At 38.6% G+C, this 22,986-nt stretch overlaps 2 protein-coding genes across 2 annotated transcripts; both read right to left on the bottom strand.

The window, feature by feature from the left end:
• Positions 1-1,642: 1,642 nt before the first annotated feature.
• On the bottom strand, positions 1,643-9,919 carry cd7al (cd7 antigen-like). Its single transcript, XM_062996569.1, has 4 exons — positions 9,831-9,919; positions 7,666-8,022; positions 3,536-3,657; positions 1,643-2,241 (listed from the first exon to the last, which is right to left on the bottom strand). The coding sequence occupies exons 1-4, from the start codon at positions 9,904-9,906 to the stop codon at positions 2,104-2,106; spliced, it is 693 nt and encodes a 230-aa protein (XP_062852639.1). The 5' UTR covers positions 9,907-9,919; the 3' UTR covers positions 1,643-2,103.
• Positions 9,920-13,349: 3,430 nt separating this feature from the next.
• znf207b (zinc finger protein 207, b) lies at positions 13,350-19,917 on the bottom strand. Its single transcript, XM_062997349.1, has 10 exons — positions 19,761-19,917; positions 18,156-18,282; positions 17,904-18,042; positions 17,067-17,207; positions 16,705-16,789; positions 16,525-16,595; positions 16,185-16,330; positions 15,571-15,789; positions 15,114-15,252; positions 13,350-14,256 (listed from the first exon to the last, which is right to left on the bottom strand). Exons 1-10 carry the CDS (start codon positions 19,799-19,801, stop codon positions 14,168-14,170), a joined length of 1,197 nt encoding a protein of 398 aa, XP_062853419.1. The 5' UTR covers positions 19,802-19,917; the 3' UTR covers positions 13,350-14,167.
• Between the last annotated feature and the right edge of the window lie 3,069 nt (positions 19,918-22,986).

Below are 22,986 nucleotides of genomic sequence, written 5' to 3'. Positions count from 1 at the left end.
AAATACATAAAATGCTTTTAACTTTGCAGAAACAGTTTAGGGAAGGCTCCTTCCTGTTCCAGCATGACAGGTTCAGGTCAGGCATCCACATTTGGGCATATAGTGTACATTTAATATTTTATATAATGCTTATTATACAGAGTTGGTGAAACACATACACACACACACATACACAATACAGCAATGTGTTCACAATTATGCAAGATTCATTTCAGTAACAGGAAGAGATGTTGCACATAAAATCACACGGCAGCTTTAAGAACAAACTTGAGCAGGAATTTGTGCAACATGAACTACATCAGTCTGATTATCAAATATGACAAATGCTCCTAATAAAATATTCAATTATGATGAACCTGCTAATAAAGAAACTTCATAAATACAGATACACACCAGAAATCAAACCTGCACAATGTGAACAATATTATGAAAAATAACATTAAACAAAATATCTCAACAGACTGGTGAAACTGTCTCCTGAAGAGGGAGAAGTGCTTACAGTTAATATTAATGTTAATGGTTTTTGAATGGAATGTCCAACCAGCTCATGGTAAGATGTCCACTTACTTTTGTCCACAGTGTATTTTAACTGCAAAAGCTAACATATATGAAAAAAGCAACTATAAATACTGTATAATCCCAATGTTAGAAAAATGAGAACTCACAGGCATCACTAATATTTCAGTTAGAGATTACCTGAACGGCTGTAGACTCCGAGAATTCGCAGGGGTGCAGAGGTGGTATTATTAAACTGTACAGAACGTTTACTCAGCACCTGCAATACAGCAAGCTGCTTTACAACCAAGACCCAAGTTTTTATTCGCCGTCTCATCCTTTAACAGAGCCTGTGTTGTGGGTTTAACTTTGTCAGAGATTTTTTGAGAGGCTTTTTAAGCTTAGGGTAGCACGATGGCTCAGTGGGTAGAACTGTCGCCTCACAGCAAGAAGGTCTTGGGTTCGATCCCCAGGTGGGGCGGTCTTGGTCCTTTTTTTTTTCCTTTCCTATTTAGCACACTAAATTTTGTCTCCCGCTGCTAAGAGATACCAGATTGCATCTGAGGAGAGCACGTCATCGTACACGCCTCTTCCGACACGTGTACAGCCCTCCTCTTCTCGCCCCTGCATTCTGCACAGGCATATCTTCCGCCAATCAGGATCCTTACACAGCGTATAAAGATACACCCACCCACACATAGTCCGGCCCCCACCCTGCAGATACGGTGGCCAATTACTATCTGCTGCAGGCACTGCCAATTATGCCCACTAGATGGCGGCCAGCCGACCGGTGGCAACACCGAGTTTCGAACCGAGGAGTTCAGAAACTCGGTGCTGGTGTGCAAGTGGAATAACTGCACCACCTGGGCGCTCCGTCTTGGTCCTTTCTGTGTGGGGTTTGCATGTTCTTCCTGTGTCTGCGTGGGTTTACTCTGGGAGCTCCGGTTTCCTACCACAGTCCAAAGACATGCAGTCAGGTTAATTGGAGATAAAAAATGTCCATAACTGTTGACATTAAACTTGAACTGATGAATCTTGTGTAATGAGTAACTACCGTTTCTGTCATGAATGTAACCAAAGTGTGTGAAGCATGATGGTAAATCGTAATAAATAACTTTTTAAGCTTGAATGTTCTTTATTGGCCAGTTTTCTTTCTTAATATTTACTAAACACATTATAACAATAACTGCCAAAACTGCAGGACCAAAGTATTAACATAAAAACAGATTTAAAAAATAGAGGAAGCACAGAAAGATTGGCTCTTAAATACAGAGCATGTTCAGAGCTGCGAGCTGTAGACCAAATGATCAAATATGAGAACTGTATGAGAACAGTATGAGAACTGTTGCTGGAATTAATAAACATGAATTATTCAGATATAAAATTGAAAACTCCCTGTATCAGGCTGTACATGGAACAGAGAAGAGGCACTGCTTCAGACAACAAACTGAATGGCTGTGTCTCAATCTGCACTCTTTTTGCTATATATTGCACATTCTTCAGTGAATAGCACATAATTTGAAACACCCTACAACCTCATTTTGGAAAATGGCATGTAATCTTAAATTTTTTACTCTTTCTTCTCCTTTTCACCTGCCTGTGCAGTCATTAGTTGATGTATGGGTTCTCTTTTTTGGGATGGGCGTAAGTAGCGTCTTCAGTATTCTTCTTTAGTTTCTCTCTCGCACCGCTCATCTCCTCATAGATGGGAACAGTTAACTGTGGGCTTGGTTTGTTTCTTCTGCTCTGTATTTTTGACAGACAAAAAAGGAAGTTAGAACAAGGGAGGAGTTCACACATGTCCACACACACACACACACGCACACACACAGGTGTAACCAAACCAACTGCCTCCTCAAACCACAACGGATGAATTTACACATTACTACACCCATATGGTGGTCATATGGTGGCCCACGCCCACACACGAACACTCAGTTTCCTGGGTGAGATTTCACACTCTGATATGAACAGTGGTGATTCTGATCTACAGCTTCAAAGTTCATACGGAAACCTGTTTCATTTCTCTGCTCTGTAAACATAAACAACTCGACATTCAAACATCTAAACACTCCTCACTCAAAGTAAAAGTGCAAATATATTTTAAATACTCTGCTAAAAGCTACAAATCGCATCTATTATTTTTACCCGAGTATAAAATACACTGCATGGCAAGCATGTCCATGAGAGTGATAGACATCTAGTTCTAAAACCATAAACAGTAAACTTGGAGTGTTCATTCATTTTTTAAATATTTTTATTTAAGCATTTTCTCTCCTTTTTCTCCCTTTTTTTGTAGCGCGTCCAACTGCCCGATTGCGTCATGCTTCCTCTCCACCAATGCCGATCCCTGCTCTGATTAAGGAGAACAAAGCTATACCATTCCCCTCCCCGACATGCATCTTATCACCTACACTTTGACGAGTGCAGTGCAGCTCAGCACTGTGTACGGAGAGACACACCCTGAGAACACTCCTTTCTCACCATCAATCAGCCAACAGAGGTCGTAATTGCATTAGTTATGAGAGAGAGAGAGAGAGAGAGAGACCCTATCCAGCTTAATCCCACCCATATCTGAACAACAGGCCAATCGTTGTTCATGTGCTCAGCCTAGCTGGCAGGTCGAGCTGAGATTTGTTACGATGTATTGAAGATCCCAGCTCTGGTTTCAGTGTGTGTTTTTACCGCTGCGCCACCTGAGCGGCTGGAGTGTACATTCATTTAAAGGAACGTTTGTAGGGTCAGAGACTAACGTAAATGAGAAGGTGTAGCTCGCTTTAATTTCAGCCCTGTTCAATTGGGTTGAGGTCAGGGCTCATCAAAGTCATGCTGGACCTTACGTATTTATGAAGCCATAACATCTGAACACAGTAATAAGGAGGGGTAACCTCATACCTTTGGCTATATGATGCATTAGGCATAAGTACCTCTAATTATTTATTATACACACAATCTATATTGCTTTTAGTCAAAGTCACTTATAACCCCCCCCCCCCCCCCACACACACACACACACACGTACACAATCAGTGTTACTTACACGATAGGCTGCAGCAAGGATGAGTAGAATGATGAAGAGCAGTCCTGCTGCAGCTGAGAGAGCGAACAGCAACGGCTCATGATTAGAACGACTGCAATCTGTTGCTTCTGATGATAAAAGAGCTGAGGAGCATAGAACCAGATATCAGATGTGCTGTCTGTATATTTTTGATTTAGCAGATTTTGTCACTACAAACAAGTAAAGCTACCCAGAGCTGTTTCTTCAATTAACATTTTTGATTAACAACATTAAAACTCAAAGACTGGGATGTTACATAATTTAGGGAGCCAAGCCTTTGTGGGAGCCAAGTAAAAAAACTGCTTAGCTTTGCTCTGATTTAATATTTAATTAGTTGATTTAATTCTTAACATCGTCTGTCATGCATTATGTAAAGAACATCGTATATATTCACTTTTTACATTATTTATGTCTAATTAAGTTATTTTATGTGACAGAGTTGTCTGTTCCCAATTCCCCTCTTGCAATTCCGTTGTCATTTGTACCTCACCCGCACTGGCCAAGATAAGCTAACATCATCTCACCACTCTCTATAAACACAAAGCAAATTTGATGAATGGAGAGTTGCACTTCATAAAAAAGTTCACTTTTTAATGAGGTCTGACTAGAACTACAACTCCCATAATGCAATGTGCCATTTGGCCATGCATGTAATGAATGACCCAAGACAAGGAATTGGAAGATGTGACGTGAGACCATGAGATTCAGCCCAAATCTGTGCCACTTGAGACGTATGCTAAGGCAAGGTGGAATTTCATTCAATCCATAAGCTTTATAAAATATCTTATTAATTAAACTAATTTGACTTGTAATGACAGCACCAGGAGTCCAACCTGTCATGAAAAATGGTTTCAGGATACTTTGGGTCAGGCACGTGCACAGATAGACCCCTAGTGGTGCTCAAGCACCTGCCCTTTTGCCCTGGATGAGAAAAGTGCCCTTTTTGCTGGAGCCCATTTTTTTCTACATTCATCAACATTTAAAAATAAATATTACCCTCTCTGTCATCAATTTCCCATAAAGTGTTTCACTAGTTTTGTTTTATTTAAAATCTTACTTATTTTGATGTGAAAGCCTGAAAAAAAAACATGAGCACAAACATTTTGCAGGAGAATGTCAAGTAGCTCTCACAGTAAAGTGTTGAAAATAGATACAAACATACAATATTTTATAATTACAGCATCCTGGCCAAAACGCCGTGTAGGAAAAGTCACCTTTAGTCAAGGAGTTATTTTCATGCAAGCATTTATACTTCAACAGTTTACAAATGAGGAATAATTTTGCTAGGTAATTAACATTACAAACTAATATTTGTAGAAGGCTAAATATAATGCTCTATGATATAGAACAGCATACAAAAAATGATGAATAAATAGGAAAATGTTATTTAACTGTTTACTTTATTTTATTGGCATAATAAAAGGCCCATTGTTAACATTAACTACCCAAAGTGGGTTTCTGATTTGAAATCAAAGGTAGGTCTTAAGTTGAGCTATTTTTTGATGATTATTTAATATATTGTTTGGTTATTAAAAAGCGTGCACAATATGGCCTTGTTTTTGTCTGTTTTTTATTTATTTATTCAATTTGATAATTTGGGTTATTTGATTAGATGTGTATTGATTGTGTTAACAAAAATGAACATATAAGTTAAATATCCTACTGTGTTTTTTTTTTTGTTTTTTTTATTAATAATTTTGGTGATGGGTGCCCTTTTTTTGGCTTGAGCACCTGCCCCCAAAAATGTCTGTGCACGTGCCTGCTTTGGGTGTATGTCTGGTTTCCCTCAGGGACCCCATTTTAAATTTCAAATCAAATTTTCTTGTTTTTTCTTGCCTCTGTTGCCTTCAACTCACTCATTAGGGGTTTTTGGACCTGGAATCTGTAAAGTTGCTTTTATTTATTATTTTTATGACTGTCCATTGTAAAAAAAATTATATGAATCTAAATTGGACTCTACTTAACATCATAGTAATACACCACGGTTAAAATGTTTTTGCCTCCCTCAAGATTTCCTGGGTGTTTTTTTTTGCATACTTGTCACACTTAATAGTTTCAGATGCTCATATATGTCGAAAAGAGAACATGAAAAAAATCCCAGTTTCCAAATGATTATTACATTTCATTACTGAAAGAAAATAATAATGCAGCACCTACAGTGGATTAGGAACGTATTCAAATCCCTTGACCTTTTGCACACATTATTGTGTGGATTTGACTTTTACATAATAGATATAATTATAAATGTTACCATTAATCTACATTCAATTTCTGTTGGCAGTAATTACAGCTGCAGTCTGTCAGACAGGATGGCAAGCATACAGTATGTGAACTGCCAGCTTTAGGTCTCTCCACCTATAAGAGCTTTTTCTTTTTTTTTTCTTTCTTTTAGCCAAACATTCCTTTAGTAATGTGAACACAGCATGACAATGTGTCAACATTTCCTAGTCATTATCTCCTTATTCTTCTTCCTCTTTCTCTTTATCCTTCCTTACACTTCTTTATCTGTTCTACTCACTCGTGTTTTTGTTTCCCTTTCTTTGCTCTTTAGGGAGCTCTTAGGTTACTTGTACTTTCTCTTGTCTCTGTTTAAACTGTTTAGTTACATCTTTATATTTCCTTTATTTATTTACAATTTCTTTTTAATATTGTTGCTCTTTCTTTCTGACATCTTTAATTTGATGAGGCAGTAGATGTGTAGGCAGTGTACGTGACAATACGAGGTGGAGCTGATGACTTTTTTTTTTCAGCCGCAGGTTTGTAGGAATATATGCTGTAGTGATGTAACACCTTAAGTGTTACTTAGCTGTGTGTGCAAACTGCTAACATTGTAAAATTCAGGTTGGTTTTCTCTCACATACCAATAGCAAACATGTTAAATGTGTTATACAGCTTCAGGTTTTTTCCACTGACTAAATTTTATCATGTCATTTGACTTTGTGGCCATTGACAGGTGGGGACTTCTCTGTGCCCATTCAATAGGGCTAGTTTAACTGCACACAGAAAAGCTCATTGGATACACAGCCATTATAAGCAACTTTAGGTCACAAGATTAACAGTAAAACCTCTTCAAGGAGAGGAACAAGGAACACTGGTCTCAGTGGTGCCAAGGTTGGAAAAAATCCAAATCCAAAATTCCAATAAAACTTTTACCTTATGTCGAGAGAAAATTCAAAATAATAATAATAATGATGAATCGCCCATAAACCAGAAGCTGCTGGAACACAGGTCCCACTGTCCAGTCAAGCAAGCTTTACAGCAGCTGTACAAGTATAAACCCCCTGCTTCAACATCAGCGCATTAATGCTTGAGTGAAATTTGTTGCAGATTACATAGACAAAAAATCTTTGGAAGACAAGTTTTGTAGTTAGATAAATCGTAGATCAAGTTATTTGGTCACAATGACTGAAAGTATGTTTGGAGCTCCAAGCAACCTACTGTACCTACTGTCAGGCATGATGATGGTGGTATTATATTGGAAGCTGTTTTACTGGAATAATGAAGGAGGAAAATTACCTCATTTTGTTTTAAATCTTGGATGCCATCGAGGCCAAAACACATGAACAGTGTTTTTTAAATACAGGAAAACTTTATTTATGTCAGATTTCTCAAGGTTTTACTGACTGAATTAAAACTTTAAATGTTTAATTAAATACAAAGATTTGAACGTAGCATAATTAAAAAATGTAATTAAAAAGATGCTTACATTTACATTTTCGGCATTTAGCAGACGCTTTTATTCAAAGCGACTTACAGTACTGTGACAGTGCACAGTCTAAGCAATTGAGGGTTAAGGGCCCTGCTCAAGGGCCCAACAGTGGCAACCTGCCAGTGATGGAGCTTGAACAAGCAATCTGTTGATAACTAGTCTAGTACCGTAACCGCTAGGCTACAACTTCCCTGCTTAGTTATGCTCTTATTTTTCTTAGAATAAATATGATTGTGTGGCAGAGTTGCTGATTTTAATCTTCATTAACTTTCCTTCCTCTGATAATTGCAATGTTAAAACATCATTATAATGTGGTATAAAATCACACATCACCACCACCCAATAATAACAGTTCAGGTATGAGGGTTTAAGGTATGAAGAACAAGATATGATGTTTACTTACAGAAATCTCTGACAAAGAGGAAAAACATATTCTTGCTAACATGGCTGTGAAAGTTTGACTGAAGATCATAGTGAAATTTACAGATGTACAGGTCAATATCGTAGCTCTGCAGGTCGTTGATTGTCACGTTGACTCTTTGATTGCTTGTATCATGTTGCACAAAGATGCGTCCCTCCAACTTTGGATTTGAAACTCTGGGTTTTAATCCAAAGTGTAAATAAAACACATCTTCGGGATTCACCCATTGACGCTGCAGAGTAAATGCAAACGGTTTAATGTTGCTTTCATCTGGGTAGGTACAGGAGAACTGCACAGAGGAGTTGCATTGCATGTTGAGAAACACAACATCATCTAATACTGGAAGAAAAAAAAACATCATTACAGATTCTACTGTGTGATACAATCAATCAACTAACATTCTACCATGCTCTGTGTTCTATTTACAAATGCTAAGCAGGACCAGCAGAGCTCAGTTTAAGAAAATATACAAGAGACTTTCAAAGTGAGTTCATTATTGATGCACAGATCAAGAAAACAGTACAGATCTAAATGCTCGACCCCTACAATGTGTGGAAATGTTGGGTCTGTTTTGCTGCTTTTTTGTCTGCATGGTTCAGGTCCAAGCAGGATCAATACAAACAAGTAAGTTTTTCAAATCCAGATTATAGATCGTGCGTTCCTTAATGCGTTGAAATTGAAATAAAAGACAAACATTGACTGTCGCATGAGCTATAAGTGATCCTAAGAATTAAGTTAAGTCCTGCAATGGCTAAATGCCACTGAGATCAGAACGGGCTGTAAAGCTTTAAGAGGTTAGCAAGATATGCAGGGGCTTAACCATTTAGTTTGTAGTTGATATGGAATTTACCAGGAGCTGATCTATTTTAAAGTAATGATTAAACAACTGCCTAGCAACCCACTGCAACAGTCTGATCTAAAAGCTATAAAAAGTGTGTACTAGCTTCCCAGGATCATTTAGAGCAAACACACGTCTTACTTGTACTATATTTTCTGAAAAGATGAAGCTTTGTAAAGTACTATTATTGTATGTATATACAGAGCAAGTATTGTGAGTGATATTAGTGATCTGTTCTGGCGGATCTAGAACCCAACATTATTACTCCTGCTTCATTAGAATTTAAAAGTTATTACCTCACTACTTGATGTTTATATAAAACAAACAGAAAATTGAATTATGCATTTTTATTTTTGTCTTTTGGCTGCACTGGTATTCAGGGGTTACCACAGCAGATCTGGTCCACATACCAGACTTGGCACAGTTTTTACACCAGATGTCTCTTTCAATGCAACCCTCATCCAGACTTGAAACCAGCAGTAAAAGTGCACTGACAAGTCCATCTCCCAATGGCTAGGCTGTTTCGGCAATCAGTCAGACATGTCCGTGTTTTACCCAACCAGTCGGCTGAACCACTGAGATTCGAACCCCCGATAGCAGTAGTGGGCTAGCCTACTTTACTGCTGTGCCAGATCAATGTATGATCGTTAATTGCCATTCAACATTTGTGAAGCCTAAAACTAACAAAATTTGGTTTTTATTTTATGCACAATTTTTTATTCATATTTGATAACAGTGTAATTGTGCATTCTTAATCAGATGACGATTAAACAGAATTTTTTTTTTTAAATGAGTTTTCATTTTTACTTTTGCAAAAAAACTATTATTAGAACTTAATATAAAATACAACTGTTATACATGAGTGTTTTAAAGTATTTAAGTTTAAAACATTTGTGCAAACCTGCATTTTTACTTCATTTTTGTTCTCACTGATCTGAAAGTCAGACACTTTCACATCTACGTACATACACTTATTATACAGATCAGTGATGCATCCAAGTGCATTTTTTCAAACCAGTGTTCATTCATTTAAATACCTAATTACAAGTATTTAAATTAAAATTATTTTGCACATCCTCTACAGAAAACACTTTTTAAATCTAAAATTGTCATTAAAAATAGTTGTTTTTTACAGTCTGGATAAACTAAGCAAATAAAAACTTTTTTTATCTTGTAGGAAATACTAACTAATGGTAAATCTCGGATTACGAAACATTTGTGTAACTGTATATAATGTAGTTTCAACAGCTTAAAACAGACTAATCCACACAAACTGCATGATGGAATTGTACTGATAAGTGAAACTTACTGGCGGTTGAGGTGCTGATGAGGAACCACAGGGTAATAATTTGACCCTTGACGAGCAGGTTGAACATGGTAAACATTTCTCATTCACTGCTGAGAGTGGAACTGTGCTGGTGGATGTGGTGCAGAACTGTAAATCCTGTGTGTTCAGAAACAGGAAACCCTAGTGGCTTCTACACTTCTCACAAAAACAGAGTTTTTTCAACCCCACAATATTTCATTTTGCTAGACTTAGTTAACATTGTATTCATTAATATAAAGGTGTTATGCACAAGTTTAGACAGCGGTTTTGTTGATTATAAATAAATTAACGGTGGTATTTTAAGGTACATTTTAGTAAACAACCTCTTGGTTGCTACACTTAATATAAAAAAACAAAACATGCTATTTCATTTTTTTGGTGAAAGAATCTGTGACTTGTTAATTCTCTTTAATCTTTATTTCATGGACACAAATAAAGGATTCAAATGATCAAACTCATTGTAGTTTGTAAATATAATTACATTATAACTTATAATACCTCTAAAAAAAAGTTTGTACAGAGGCATGTTTAGAATGTTTGGCATTAGGAAGATTCGGCCATTTCTCTCCATGGAAGCTACTCAGATTCTTGTGCAGTCACTTGTAATCTCACGGTTGGACTACTCCAACTTCCTGATGGCAGGTGCTCCCATGTCCACTATTAAACCCTTGTAGCTCATTCAAAATGAAGCTGCCCCTCTGGTTTTTAACCAACCTAAACACTGCCACATCACCCCACTGCTGCGTTCTCTGCACTGGCTTCCTGTAGCTGCACGCATTCAGTTTAAAACACTGATGCTCGCCTATAAAGCCAAAAATGGACCAGCCCCAAGTTACCTTCGAGGTCTAATCAAACCCCGCTCTGTACCACGCAACCTCTGAGCCACTAGTCTTGCTCGACTTGATCCTCCACCCAGGACTTGAGGAAGACGAGCATCAAGGCTCTTCTCTGTACTTGCACCCAAATGGTGGAATGAACTTCCTCTGTCTGTCCGAACATCTGAGTCTCTCGCTGTCTTTAAAAAACAATTAAAAACCTTCATCACCTCTTTACTAAGCACTTAAGCTGACTTGTACTTACTTACTTACTAACACTAACTCATTAAAAAAAAAAAAAAAATAAATAAATTAAAAAAAAAGGTTCTAACAGGGTTTAGCAGATTTGTGTTCTTGGACTGTTGTTTGCTTAAACTAGAGTAAGGTAATGTTCACTATGGAAGCACTTCTGTACGTCGCTCTGGATAAGTAAAAAAAAAAAAGTACATTTAAAATGTAAATGTAAATATGTTCCATCAGCTTTCCTATTAATGACATGGTTTGTGAACTGATGCTTCTAATTGTTTAATTTTTGCTTGATAGGGGACTTTACCTGCTCGACAGTTCGTGGCTGCCATTGTTTGATTTGCCGCTTTATGATTCACCACTTATTTTCAATAGGAGACATCTGGACTGCAGGCTGGCCAGTCAAGCACACACACACAGTGTCTATGAAGCCAGGCTGTTTGTAGAATGCACAGAATGATGCATGACATTATCTTGCTGAAATAATCATTGATTTCCTGATAATTTATGTCTCCTTAATGGCAGCATGTGTCTCTCTAAAATCCCCAATTTACATCTTTGTGTCGATTGTACCTTCACACATGCAAGCTCTGAGCACTGATGCATCCTTATACCATGACAGATGTTGGCTTTTGCAACTTTTACTTATAAGTCTGTATGATCCTTTCTGTCTTTGGCACAGAGAACTCAATGACCATTTCTCCTGAAAACAAGCTTAAAAGTGGACATATCTGACCACAACACATTTTCACCGTTTCCGAGATGCACCTGAGCCCAGAAAACCAGGTGGCATTTTTGCAGATTATGATTTGTATTCTACAGTGCTGCTAAAATCAAGCCTAGCTTTGTTCAATTAGCTTAACAGTTAAATAAATTACTTGCTAAATAAACCATCAAGAGGTCAACTTTGATGCTGATATTTAGGTGATGTGGGTGTTGGATAACTTTGACATACAATAGAATCTGTGAACTGACATTTCAGACTGATTTAACTGAGTAAAAAAGTTCTGAACCATCTCAGAGTGAATTTAGTCCCATGTGAAATGTAATGTGAGTTTGTGCGTCATTGCTCTAATTGAGGAACTATGAAAACATTACTAGCGTGACCAAACCAGACTACCTAAAAAGAAAACCCAAACACTTCATAGCTCTAACCAACATTACATAAACACACTGTTGTAACTGCAAAAAATAACTTTGCTCCAAACACAAACTTGTTTTAATTGCGTTCTGCTTTTTAACTATTTAAAGATCTAATTAATTGCAACAAAAAAGGGTATAATCGAGCATTTAGGATAGGGTTCCATTTTTCACACCTGAACCTGTTTCTACCTGAACCTACTTCTGCTCATTTAAAAAAAAAACAAAAAAAAACTGGTGGCTGTACAATATTGTGTGCTTGTTAGCTACACCAAAGTATGTGGACACTTGATCATGAGCTTATTGGACATCTCATTAACAAGCACACCCTATTAGAAGTCAGGGTTCTGTAATTTCATCAGGCCACTGGAGTTCCTCCTCGACAAAGCATGGCTTTTGTGCCCCGCTTTGTCTACAAGGGCAGTCATGCTGAAACAGAAAAGGACCTGTCTTATTATAATCCGCATGAGTTTAACTTTCCATTAAAAGACAAGGATTGGTGTATCTATTCATTCTGAGTAAATTTAAGTCCATGTGAAAGTGAGCTGAAGTGCTGCTGCTCTATTTGAAGAACTATGAGAACTTGTAAGCACAAGATTGTTTTGCTCAGACCAAATAACCAAACCAGACCACCATCATACTACACACTATATGGACAAGTCAGACAAGTTGGCCTACATTTGTTTGTCTGCAATGGAGTTAGCATGAGCACTTCGACTGGGACAGAAGAGTTTGATGCACTATGTATTGTGACTCATTCACCTCATCACCAGGATAAAATCATCTTCAGTTTCAGCCATAACTTTCATAGCCTCTGGCAACAATGTTCCTCCCTCCTTAAACGACTATAAGTGGGTACTCAATACGGCAGCCTGTGTGCACACCTTGCTGTTTCAGAGACACTTCACAAGGAACTACTATTAACCCAGCATAGATAGATCCCTCGGTCACATTCACAGGGGTCCAAATATTTTGGCTAAACCATGTATAGGTACAGAGAAGTCTTCAACTGTACTGCACTGTAATCAATAATAAGAGATTAGGAGGCCATTCTATAAATTCAACATTTTATCAAACCACTAAATGAAAGTTAGTTCACAAATATGCATTTACTGTATACATGGAATTTAAATTCAATTGGACAAGAAGCGTGTGTTTAATCACAGAAAAGAGTGGCAGAAATCATAAAAGTTCCAATAGGTGAACAAACCTATGATGTTCAGTTATTTATTACACATGGATCAATGATCAACTTGCCTGTCAAATCTAATGTCCAGGAAACACAAACACACAAACAAAATCAAGAAGAAAAATTAAGAAGTTTATTATTACATTTTCGAAAAAAAAAAAAAAAAAAAAAAAAATGGTCCAAACACACAGCCAAATTTAAGCCCTGAATCAAAGTACAACCCACAAACACGGGACACCCGAAACAGGCATGTGCCCATAACATCTCATATCACAATAACTCCACTTTTCAGACCATAAACATATTTGCACCAGTACATTTAAAAAATTTAAGCAAAAGTGACTTGCGTTCATCAAAAAATCTGATTGGTTTTAAATATGTCCAAAATGAGGAAACTGCTGTCCTCAAACTTCAGAGTGAAACAACACTATGCCAGCAACATGGTGGCACCTACATATATGTAGACAGCCTCCTCTGTAATGAGATGAAATTTGGAATATTGTGATATCTAGCGCAGCTTTTATGGGTACATGCCTGCGCTGAAGCCCTCACCAAACCAATGTTGGGGACCTGGAGTCCAACAGCACGTCAATGTGCTGTGAAGGCTTCATTAAGCACAACCAAACAAAAACGATCATTATAATAGGTATTATGGGGGAACTTGCCTTGAGGTAATGTTGATACTGCTGACTGTTAAACATTTGTACAACCTAAATAAAACACAATAAGAAAAATAACGTATTGAAAAAAATCCACACACCTCACATGGTTGTAATTCTCGCGTGTGTTTGTGTGTGTGTGTTTGTGTGTGTGTTTGGTTAATGTGATTGAAATGTCCCGTGTGATATCAAATCTTCATCTGTGGGTGCGCAGCTCAGTTTTTATTGGCTAAATTAACCGCACAAAATAAGGGCAAACCTAACCACGTGTCAGTATCGGGTCATGCCCTGGTACTGGGGCACCTGTCCATACGGTGGCATGTAGCCTGGCATTCTCTGAGGAGGAGCAGCATACTGACCTACAGAACAGAAACACAAAAAACAAAATCATTTCATTTGATACTAACTCAGCAGAATGACAGTAATTCTTTTCCTTTTTTGCATTAAGTGAAACTGGGCAATAGTAGCTCAGATGCTAGGGCTGCCAAGCTGTTGCCACCTGAGCAGGGCTTTTCTCATTCAACTGAACAAACTGTATTATAGTATTCAATTACTGAATAAAATGTGTCTGCTAAGTGCCATAAATGTAGATCTAGAGACAGAGGTGTATAGTAATTCATTTACATTTATCAGATGCTTTTATCCAAAGCACCTTGCTTAGGAGCCTAACAGTGCTAACTTGGCAGTGATGGAGTCTAAAACAGCCACCTTCAGATTATTAGTCCAGTACATTTATTACCGAGCTGCCACTGTTCAAGTTTTTAGCCACATTTTCATTAAATTACCATCTTTCATGGTCATTTTACATTAATGACCTAGAACATTATCATTAAGTGCTAGCTTAGCACTAAGACAAACAAAATGCAGCATCCCAAAAGCAAATGTAACAAATCACAAGCAGTGTTTTTTTTTAGCTTGTTACTGCCCATATTCTTCTTAAGCGCATTACCATTGGTGGGTTCAGTTCAAGCATCATTACATAAAGCCAGATAGGCTTATTCTAATCTTTACTGGCAATCAGTAAAGAGAAACCCGACATGTTGGTATAGTGGGTCTTTACATTTAGTCAGTCACAAGACACCCCAAAGCTCCTTATATTTACAGCATTGTGACTAAATACATGAATACAGCACTAGAACACCAAATTAAAAAGCTGGCTATTTATCATCAGAGGTATTTTTATTAGTGAGCAGTCAAAATTATAAGGATAACTCACCATGCATGGGGTGCCTGACAGGTGGCTGTTGTGGGGGTATTGAACCCATAGGTCCAGTAGGGGGCGCTGAAACAGTTACAGGTAGGCCAGGCCGAGGCATTAACCTCTGATACCTAGGCAGCTGAGCTCGTCGTTCCTCCTAAACACAAGAGACAAAATACACACCAGGATTAGACTTCAGCACAAATCTAATATCTTTACTTATTTTCTCACAGAATAAATACATAAACATAAACAAAATGTCTTTAAATAGCCATGGGAGAATTAAAAAGAAAAAATAAACCATGACAGAAGCTGACCTAAAAACGTCAAAGTCCTTCTTGCTTATAACAGTAAAGAAAAAAAAAAGAAAAGAAATGATTCAAACTGGCCAGTGTAATGTGAAAAATCCAATTTGCATTACTTACTGTAGAATAAAAAGAGGATAATCGGGAGGCACTTCTCCCCGAGCACTTACCAGCGAGATATCCTCATCAGGATGCATCAACTTACTGGTAGCACTGGAGCTGGAGATGGTGGCTGGCTTTGCAGGGACTGTGGACGCTGGTTTAGCCACAGTGCTACTAGCAGAGCCAGGGGGAACAGAAGAGGACGAGGATGATGACGAAGGAGGCTGAGTGTACGCCGGGAATGTTGGTTTCGGAGGCTCAGTAGGTGTGGGCGCCGCCTGCTGAGCCTAAACAGATTGACAAAAATTATTCCAGCCATAATGGAAAAACATCTGACCTTAAATAGATTTCAATTTGACATTTTCTTGTTCCTAAATACCCAACACAGATAAAACTAAAACTTGCAAACACACTGGAAAAAATTGTTTCCGAGGTGCAGGACGTCTGAAACTTTTCAGCATATGCCAGTCACCTGACGAGAGTTTCATTCAACCCACAAGAAGTTGTCTCCAAGGGGGAGTGTCAAAGATTAGTGTATTTTTTTAAAGAATCTCAGTAGAAACTGCTAGTGCTAAATCTATATTCTCACTTCACTCAGTTACATCAACAAACCAAAAGTCAGTCACATCAACCACGCCATCGTTTTCAAAATCTGACAAAATATTTTCCCCTTAAATGGTACCTGAGCAGCACTAGGGAAGAGGGGTTTGGTAGCAGTGGACTGGGCAACTGGTGCAGCTGGTCTGGGTGGAACTCCTGGAGCAGTCACCGGTACTGGCTGAGCCATCGGGGGCATGCCAGGCCTGGGGGGTACATGAAGTGGCATTCCTGCAACAAATAGAAGTGGACACACATGTGGATCAATTCTGGAGAGGGGTACATCTGACAAGTAAAAAAAAAAAAAAAGGAGAAAATTTTAAACTCTTCAGATGCCAAAGAACAAGGGAGGACTTGCAGAATGAAAAAGTGCAAAAAAAAAAAAAAAAAATAGTATAAATGTGATTCCAACTAAGGACACCTACCTGGGGGGATGCCTGGCATCATCAGAGGCATTCCAGGCCTTGGGGGCATCATTCCTCCCATTGGCATCATTCTGGCAAAAAGCACATTAGAATAAACATGTGCACTTTATAAAATAAATGTTAAAAAAAAAAAGTAATATATAATCTATATACTAGTGTTTCTTATAACTGGACACCTACCCAGGTGGCATGCCGGGCATCATTGCAGGCATTCCAGGCATTCCAGGCATGACTGGTGGCACACCAGGCATCATAGGGGGCATACCTACACACACACACACAGTTATCAAATGTCCAAGCACAAACATGGGCTACATAAATATTTCCAAATGTATTCCCAAAACTGCAGGCAGGAAGAGAGAAAAAAAATTTCATTAAAAAATTGTCCAAAAGTATATGGACATGTGACTATAAAGTTATTAAATATCCAATTACAAACCATGAGCACTAAAAATATATCAATATTATAACTGTCAACATTACTGAGGAATTTGTCGAGGTTGATGGAGCAGTTGTTACTCAGATTGTACACTCTAACCCACCTGGGTAGTTTGCAGGAGGCATGTAGGCACCCTGTGGCTGGACAGCAGGTTGAGGGACCACCGAAGGACCAGGAGCTTCATCATCATCGTCGTCATCATCTTCATCAGAGTCGTCCTGGTTTTGTTTTTTCTTCTGGCCTTCTGCTCAAAGACAATTTGAGTAAAAGTTATTACATTTATATACAATAGAATAAAGGTGGACTTGAGTAATTAACATATGACTAACAAAAAACTTTATTTCACAGCAGTTTCACGTTACTGCAATAGATTGGTGCCCTGTTTAGGCTATTCCTGTCCCCAGACAGGGTAAACCAAACCCATGGCCATCCTCACCAAATAAAGGGGTTGATTTAAAATTTAATAAAAAAAAAAAAGAAGAAATCAACCCAAGCACTTGATCCATCTGCCTTTTATTCACAGTTTTGACTTTAAATGGGACAAATTCCCAACACTTCTAATATACAGTGAATTTAGAAAGTATTCAGACCCTTTGCTATGGCAATCCAAATTGTGCTCAGGTGCATCCTGTTTGCTTTTATGATCCCTGACGTGTGCCTAGAACTTAACTGAATCGATTGAACATCATTTGGTAAAAAAACAGGGTCTATAAGGACAATAACCAAACCATGAAGTCCAAGGAACTGCCTGAGGCTCTCCACTATCAAACTGTGGCATGACAGAGAATAGTGCAAGAATATTAAACAAAATCTAAGGAATAAGTGTTTTAGGACCACAATGGTCTCAATCATTTAAAAATAGAAAGAAGCTTGATGCAACTAAAACATGATGTGACTAAAACAGAATAATTTGGCATTAGAGCCTGCACCCAATTCTTACCTTGAGATTTCTGTTCGAGCACCCGCTTTCTGTCCTGCATGTCTTTTTCTGGAATGCCCTCCATGCCATAGATCTCTAGCTCAACGTCAGTTCGGCCTGGTATTGCATTTGGGACCCCGTCTATTGTTTCCTTGTGCACCTAAGAGAAAGAGAAATGAAGAATTATACTTCACTTTACATTCCACTACAAAATATGATGAACATAAAGTTCTCTTTTTTGAACCAACACCAAAATTACGTGAGCTTACATACCTGCATACAGTGTATAGCCAGGCCGGGTCCCGTATACAGCTTCTTGTGGCATATGTGACATTTGAAATGTTTTGCTTTTTGATGCTGGATGAGGATCTTCTCGTCTTCAAAATCTCTGTTGCAATACCTTTTGTGTAATTCGGTTAAGGATTATAATTAGACAGAAAGCCCAGCTGAACGTCTAGCTGGAATCAGAGTAGAAACTTAATACAGCACATTTAGTTTAGTCTATTGTTTTATCAAATGTATCTTTCACGCTGTTGATGGAAACTGTCAGACTTTTACTGACCACACTGCCTCAAACGTGTTAGTGAAAGTTTTGCTGCTTTAGGGCCAAGGCGATCTGCTATAACTGATGGAATCAAAACAGAACATTCTGACAGAGAACACCCAGTCGTCAGTCTGTTCCTAAACTGCAAAGCAAATGGCTCAAAGTAAATATATTTAAAAAGGATGTATTTTACACATTTTCACTCACTCTCATACTAAAATTGTTATTATATATATAATTTTACCACTGATCACTCCACATGCTGCATATGTTTAGGATGTGTAAGGAAACTGGAGTGCCTGTAGTAAACCCACACAAACACGGAAAACAAACATAACTCCTCAAATAAGTCTTTAGGGCCCTTGTTGCTGTACGGCTGCGCACCCACTTCACCACTGTTCCTATTTCTGTTCAAACTTTTCAATGAGCAGGACTACAACAAAAATAGTGCACCCCTGGGTTACATTGTGAACCATAACAGCAGATTGTGTCAGAGAGTCTGCCATGTTTGTACTTGTGAGCAGTAAAGATTGTGGTGCAGTGAATGAGATCTTGGTTGTATGTTCATAAAGTATTTAGTATTTAGTAACTGTATATCCACAATGGTAGGTAGCTTATAAATGCACGTATCAGACCAGTGTTCCTAATAATGTGCTTAATGAGTGTGTTCTGTAATGGCTCTTACTGTTAAACAATAGCCATCATCATTTTAATGTCCTAAATAAATGTACACCTGTTTAATTAAGGCCTTGTTTGTATATTTTTTTAAACTACAAAATAAACAATGCACCTGCAATTACTTGGCGAATAAAAATGGTTATAATTAATGATACAAATAAATTAAATCTATTTAGTTGAATCGTGTGGAGGCAAAATTTAACAGAAATACATTTTACACTGAAACTTGTGTTCTAGCTAAAATTACACAATGTAACCTTCCTGTTAGCTTAGCATAGTTAACACTAACGTTTCTATCGGCTGAGAGGACATTTGAACACTTTCAGAAACCGTTTTCTTACATTTTACCGTAGATTTAAACATAATAATGAAACTTTGGCCGTTACTAGTTAACAAAGTCGAATTTCTATTGACAACGAACATTAACAATAAACAAACGCCTTATACCATGAATTTAACGTTAGCACTGGCTTTGTCCCAAATTAATCGTCGTTCCCTATACATGCAGACTAAACATTGCGTGTAATAAAGGCTTACTTTACACTATTTAGTGCACTACGCGTAGCTCACCTAGCTATTTGAAACACACACAACACAAGCCGCCTCGCTATCAGGCTACGCTGTTGTTTGGAGCCTACAATAAAGTAAAAGGATACCAGCACCAGGGTTTCATCTGCTTCTTCTTCTTTCGTCCCATCGTATGTCTTATAAAACCTCAATACAAATTCACTCTAAAATTAAATAAATTACTTTAATCCACCAGTTTTAGCTAATGGAAAAATGGCGCGTCGATATCCGCACTCTTTCGATGAACTCCTAATGTGCGTTACGCATGCGCCTCTTTTTCACACATGCGCAGTTTGATCCGGGTTATTTTTCAGTCATACGCTTTTTCGACAGCAAGCGGCGTTATTGAGCAAATCAAACACGAAACCTACTGTATATAAGCTACATACACCGATCAACCATAACATTAAAACCACCTCCTTGTTTCTACACTCACTGTCCATTTTATCAGCTCCACTTACCATATAGAAGCACTTTGTAGTCCTACAATTACTGACTGTAGTCCATCTGTTTCTCTGCATGCTTTTTTTAACCTGCTTTCATGCTGCTTTCATGTTCTTCAATGGTCAGGACTCTCCCAGGACCACTATAGAGTAGGTATTATTTAGGTGGTGGATCATTCTCAGCCCTGCAGTGACACTGACATGGTGGTGGTGTGTTAGTGTGTGTTGTGCTGGTGAGTGGATAAGACCCAGCAGTGCTGCTGGAGTTTTTAAATACCTTACTGTCACTGCTGGACTGAGAAAAGTCCAGCAACCACAAGCATCCAGCCAACAGCGCCCCGTGGGCAGCGTCCTGTGACCACTGATGAAGGTCTAGAAGATGATCAACTCAAACAGCAGCAATAGATGAGCGATCGTCTTTGACTTTACATCTACAAGGTGGACCAACTAGGTAGGAATGACACAGTATTTAAAAACTCAAGCAGCGCTGCTGTGTCTGATCCACTCATACCAGCACAACACACACTAACACACCGCCACCATGTCAGTGTCACTGCAGTGCTGAGAATCATCCACCACCTAAATCTGTGGGGGTCCTGTGAAGGTCCTGACCATTGAAGAACAGGGTAAAAGCAGGATAAAAAGGTATGTAGAGAAACAGATGGACTACAGTCAGAAATTGTAGAACTACAAAGTGTTTCTGTATGGTAAGTGGAGCTGATAAAATGGACAGTGAGTGTAGACACAAGGAGGTGGTTTTAATGTTACGGCTGATCAGTGTATAGCCTCCACTGACAAACAGTGGTGTTTAATGTGTCTTGATGAAGAGTTGTGAAGAGTTGAATAACAATTTATAGGAGAAAAATGTGTGCTTCAGATTCTGTGTTCACAGTACTTCTGCTGCAGTAAAAACATCTTCTGTGTTACCCGGTCTTTACCTGACGAACTCTTTCCTTTAGCTGCAGTTTTGTGTTTTGCTGAACTGGCACCTTTATCTGACACTGACACGTACGTGTCAGCTTTGCGGGTCATGCATTCTGCTTCCCAAAAATTCGACCAAGACAAAAAAGTTGATTTTTTCTGTAATTCGTTTGCCCTCTGCACCCCATCCGTCCAGAGAATGCATGATCGGTCATAATGTGGGTGGTGGATCATTCTCAGCACTGCAATGATACTATCATGGTAATGAGATGGTAGTGTGTGTTGTTCGGGTGTGGGTGCAGCAGGTGCAGCATTGTTGCTTGGATTTGTGAATCCTGTTTAAACGTACTGACCTTTTATTAGAAACAATACCCTGCTAGTGTTGGTTGTAAGTGTGCAGTTAGAGACTAGAACTATCTGTTTTATGCACCATGGGTGTCAATTCTTTCAAACAGACCTCGGCAAGAGTCCACTTTTCGATATACATTTAATGGGTAAAATCAAATTAGCCCTATGGGCACAGAAAAGTCATTATCACTAAAAAAAAAAAACACTCTAAATTAATCATTAAAGTTGCTGAGTGGATGTTTTTGCCCCAGAACATTTTTAGAAAACCCACAACAAACTTGGCATAAGGTATGAAGGTATGGGGGAGTTTTGTTACATCAGGGCCCAGGAGACTTGCTGTTGCTGTAAATTCCTCAGGAAAAATAAGAAGTCATTGAGGTAAAGCTGAGATGTAACCGGGTTTGCAAGTTCAGATATGAATGCCTTTAAACAGAATTAACGTCAAAACCTGAATAAATGATATGGTGAGACCTGAAACCAGCAGTTCATGTCCGATTAAAAGCAGCTCCATAAGGAAAAGTGTTGGACAGCCTTGTTTCTTAAATACTAAATAATGGACAGTGGTAGGCTAGTGGGTAGAGCTTTGGACTATTAACCGAAAGGTTGAGAGTTCGAATCTCAGCTCTGCCATGCAGCCACTGTTGGACCCTGGAGCAAGGCCCTTAACCCTCGCTGCTCCAGGAGCGCCGTACAATGGCTGACCCTGTGCTCTGGCCCCAGCTTATACAAACTGGGATATGCGAAGAAAGAATTTTGTTTTACTGTACACCTGTATATGTACACCGATCAGCCATAACATTAAAACCAACTCCTTGTTTCTACACTTACCATATAGAAGCACTTTGTAGTTTTACAATTACTGACTGTAGTCCATATGTTTCTCTGCATGCTTTGTTAGCCTCCTTTTATGCTGTTCTTCAATGGTCAGGACCACCACAGGACCACTACAGAGCAGGTATTATTTAGGTGGTGGATCATTCTCAGCACTGCAGTGACACTGACATGGTGGTGGTGTGTTAATGTGTGTTGTGCTGGTATGAGTGAATCACACAGAGCAATGCTGATGGAGTTTTTAAACACCTCACTGTCACTGCTGGACTGAGAATAGTCCACCAACCAAATATATCCAGCCAACAGCACCCCGTGGGCAGCGTCCTGTGACCACTGATGAAGGTCTAGAACCAACTCAAACAGCAGCAATAGATGAGCGATCATCTCTGACTTTACATCTACAAGGTGGACCAACTAGGTAGGAGTGTCTAATAGAGTGGACAGTGAGTGGACACGGTTTTTAAAAACTCCAGCAGCACTGCTGTGTCTGATCCACTCATACCAGCACTACACACACTAACACACCACCACCATGTCAGTGTCACTGCAGTTCTGAGAATGATCCACCACCTGAATAATAACTGCTCTGTGGGGGTCCTGACCATTGAAGAACAGGGTGAAAGCAGGCTAAAAAGGTATGTAGAGAATATATGGACTGCAGTCAGTAATTGTAGAACTACAAAGTGCTTCTATATGGTAAGTGGAGCTGATAAAATAGAGTGAGTGTAGAAACAAGGAGGTGGTCATAATGTTATGGTGTATATATGACAAA

The sequence above is a fragment of the Trichomycterus rosablanca genome, chromosome 6 (assembly GCF_030014385.1).
Source record: "Trichomycterus rosablanca isolate fTriRos1 chromosome 6, fTriRos1.hap1, whole genome shotgun sequence".
In the NCBI taxonomy this organism is placed as follows: Eukaryota; Metazoa; Chordata; class Actinopteri; order Siluriformes; family Trichomycteridae; genus Trichomycterus; species Trichomycterus rosablanca.
Note: the sequence above shows the minus strand (reverse complement) of the source record. Positions and strands in the feature narration are given on the sequence as shown.